Here is a 3475-nt window from a genome sequence, read left to right as displayed (position 1 = left end):
AACCAAGTGATCTTTTCTAAGAAATTTCTGTCATCGATTGACTCCTATTCCCACTTCGTGGGAGTGAAAGTCTGGTCTTGAAGAGCCTAGGTCGGCTCAGAAAGCTCGAGTTATCGATCTTGTACCTGCTCTTTTTTCGTTACCTAACATACCATCAAAAATAATAATGGTAGACCTGAGGTTATAGCCAATCAAAAAAATTTTACTTATCAAATATTGATATCTAAAAGCAGGTTTAGATATTATTCAGTTGACAAAAACTTGCAACCTTAAAAACAAGCAGTTAACTGCAAGAAAGTAGAGATACGACGACATTATATAAATGTCGTATTACGCTTCTTAAATGTCGCAAATTCATTTCCTGACATTTAATTTACATTTGTGTCAAATATCGTACATTTCAGTGTCAGAAATTTTCTGACATTTAGGCAAATGTCGGTGAGAATAATGAACTAATGAACGCCACTGATCTTCTGCAACCCTCTTTGGACGATGAGCTAAGCGCTCAATATCAGTATTATACGGGTCATAGCCTTTGCTTCATGCTTCCACTCTTTCCATTTAGATCTAACTGACATCATCAAAATGTGTCTCATATCATTAGTTGCATCAGTATTTTCCTACATATATATATATATATATGTAACACACAACTCATTTATACAAGAAAAAATATATAAAAATAAAAACATCTTAGTATGTAGGTTTTGCTTATATTAAGAACCTTAATGTCACTCCATATTATATCCTTGTACATATCAGGAACAAGCCTCCAATCTCTATGATTCAATGGCGCTAAAATGCCATTTCGTGCTATCACACCAAGTTTTGAATGTAATCTAGCTGCTTCTGGACCAATAACTTGTCCACGATCATTCAATTCAACATGTAAATTTTCACCGTCTTTTCCCCATCCTGAGTGCATCATAGTGGGACCCTAGGCCGCTTAGATTGTTCTTCACTCTCACTATAATCTGCAAATAATCAAAGATAAAAAGAAGGGGAATTAATTATTTATAAAAATCAGTTATCTAACTACTTTATACTATAGAGGAAGAAAAGATTATCACAAAAATATAATACCTGGAAGATTTTCTATATCATGTGAATCATTTCTAGACAAGTTACCAGATTGGATAGGTTGTCTTTCATTTCGTGGCCAATTTTGAGGTGGTTGAGGCATTGCCCCACTTTCCACTTGTTGTCCTTGTTGCTCCGAGGAATTAGATAAAAGCCCGTCTTGACTAGAATTTCTCTGTCTTTTTCTTGCCATTTCAACGATGCTTCTCAAAAACTATGAATCCTGCCAAATTGAAAATATTTTCTACTATCTAAAAGTTCAAAATAATATATAACTATCAGGTCAAATAATAAGACATGCAGGCACACAAGATTTTAACAATTGAATAACATAGTAAAAATCACCAAATTACTGTTCAATAAGCATCTGTATTAAAATAATGACCATAACTATAATAGAAATAAGAACTAAGATATTTCGTCATCTTCATCAAATGCTTCATTAATTTCCAGAGTTTGCGGGTCAACTTCTATCCCTGGTACTCCTTCCCTAACCCATTCAATATCATCTTCACTTTCAAATGTAGTATCATCAAGCTGTTGGTCAGGCCACAGTTCCATATGGCCTTCCTTATGCTCAATTGCCGGTGTGTTTTCACCTAAATCGTAAAAACCTCTTGGCTTAAGTTTAACAACAATTTGCCACTCCTTTCCCATTGGATGATCGACATAAAATACTTGTTGAGCTTGAGATGCAAAAATGAAAGGTTCATTTGATAACTGATGCCTTGTGTAGAGTAGATGATTAAAATTCACAAGAGGAAATCCATAATCATCTTTCTCAATAAGCCCCTTGTTATTGTTAACCCATTTACAGCTAAACAATACAAACTTGAGCTTCTTGGTATAATACAACTCAATTATGTCTGTGAGGACCCCATAGAAAGAAACTTCTGCCAATATGGGATTTTTATCTCTTGCGCTTGCATAACTTTGAGTGGTAGCCTTTACCATAATACCACTATTTTGAGTTTTTCTCCTAGCATCACGAGACTTTGTTAAGTATCTAACTCCATTACATATATATCCGGTCATTCTTTTTGCTTGTTTGGATGGGCCAACAGCTAAATTTTGAATATCTTTAGGCATTTGCTCACCGGCCATATGCATCTTCTCAGCCTATCATTTAAAAGTAAAGATGTGATTTAAAAGATGTCATTATAACTACAGTAATATATTTGAAAATATTTTAGCTGGTTCAAAATTACATGATTTCTAAACCAGATTTGAAATCTTTCATTGTGAATCTTATCCACATCACGTCTCGATAGACGAGGATTTTCCTTCTTGATTTCTTTTATATGTTCACTGCAGAAGTAAAACACACAAAAACTTAATAAAAGAAATTGTAAATATTATTACTTAATATTAATTACTATGCATATATTATGATTTATTACGTACTCGCGATACGGAGTTGTGGAGGCAGAATTAAATAAAACATATCTGTGTGCTTGAGCATGTGTAATGTCATCAAGATCAAACCCTTTCTCTTTACTTGATCGACGACCCTCTTGATTTGCGGTTTCACTAGACAAAGCATTATTTCTTAAAGGTCGATTAATCTTTGTCTCCACCTCATCTAAATATCTTGAGCAGAACGTCATGCACTCTTCTATCCAATATCCCTCTGAAATTGAACCTTCTGGATGACTTCTACTCCTTACATAGTTTTTAAGAGTAAGCAAGAACCTAAAATAGCAAGTTCCAAAAGTTCAATGCAATTCCTTATAAGTACAATAAAATTATAATAAAATGATACCTTTCAAACGCCCACATTGAGCGATATTGTGGAGGTCCACCCAACATTGCTTCTTCAACTAAATGGATGATTAGATGTTCCATGATATCAAAAAAAGATGGAGGAAATATTCTCTCCAAATGACAAAGAGCTACTGCAACTCGATCCTGGAGCTTTTCTAATTCACCTATCTGCATAGTTGTTGAACAAATGCCTCTAAAAAAATTACTTAATTCAATCAATGGCTTAAGGACATTCACTGGCAAGAGATTTCGCAAGGCAATAGGAAGGATTGTTGCATTAAAATATGGCAATCATGACTCTTCAACCCATGCATAGTGCGTTGCTTAAGATCAACACAATTTGAGATATTTGAAGCATATCCATCTGGTACTTTCACATCTCTTAAAACTTGTAAGAGCATATCTTTTTGCGTGTTACTCAATGTGAAACATGCAGGAGGAGGAAACCTAAACATCCCTAATAAAGAGGAATTAAGATAACATTGGTCGGAAGCTCTCTTCTCTCACCTCCTCACGTAGATCTCAAGCTTCGTGAACATGGCCTCCATGGCCGGTGGCCAGTCCATAATGGTACGGCCGCCCTCACAAAATATGACCGATCCTAATGTCAAACCTAATCCTTTATAATATT

The 3475-nt window shown here is 34.9% G+C and overlaps 1 protein-coding gene across 3 annotated transcripts; it reads right to left on the bottom strand.

Moving 5' to 3' along the window:
* Positions 1 to 449: 449 nt before the first annotated feature.
* Positions 450 to 3277, bottom strand: LOC132042717 (uncharacterized). 3 transcript variants are annotated; one of them, XR_009411553.1, is made up of 4 exons: positions 2289 to 3277; positions 1084 to 2199; positions 725 to 974; positions 450 to 571 (listed from the first exon to the last, which is right to left on the bottom strand). XR_009411553.1 is itself a non-coding variant. In XM_059433249.1 (3 exons), the coding sequence occupies exon 2, from the start codon at positions 2188 to 2190 to the stop codon at positions 1489 to 1491; it is 702 nt and encodes a 233-aa protein (XP_059289232.1). In that variant the 5' UTR covers positions 2191 to 2199; positions 2289 to 3275; the 3' UTR covers positions 450 to 620; positions 725 to 1488. The 3 variants fall into 3 exon arrangements, 2 of the variants coding, with proteins under 2 accessions (XP_059289232.1, XP_059289233.1); XM_059433249.1 differs by having other exon boundaries at positions 450 to 620; positions 725 to 2199; positions 2289 to 3275; XM_059433250.1 differs by lacking the exon at positions 2289 to 3277 and having other exon boundaries at positions 450 to 620; positions 1084 to 2251.
* Between the last annotated feature and the right edge of the window lie 198 nt (positions 3278 to 3475).

The sequence above is a fragment of the Lycium ferocissimum genome, unplaced genomic scaffold (assembly GCF_029784015.1).
Source record: "Lycium ferocissimum isolate CSIRO_LF1 unplaced genomic scaffold, AGI_CSIRO_Lferr_CH_V1 ctg17321, whole genome shotgun sequence".
NCBI classification, from domain to species: Eukaryota; Viridiplantae; Streptophyta; class Magnoliopsida; order Solanales; family Solanaceae; genus Lycium; species Lycium ferocissimum.
The sequence above is the reverse complement of the archived record's forward strand: the minus strand, read 5'-3'. Positions and strand labels throughout refer to the sequence as shown.

What these genes read in the sequence shown, in the direction of transcription:
- LOC132042717 (XM_059433249.1), bottom strand. Translation starts at nt 2,190, where the DNA reads ATGCATATGGCCGGTGAGCAAATGCCTAAAGATATTCAAAATTTAGCT.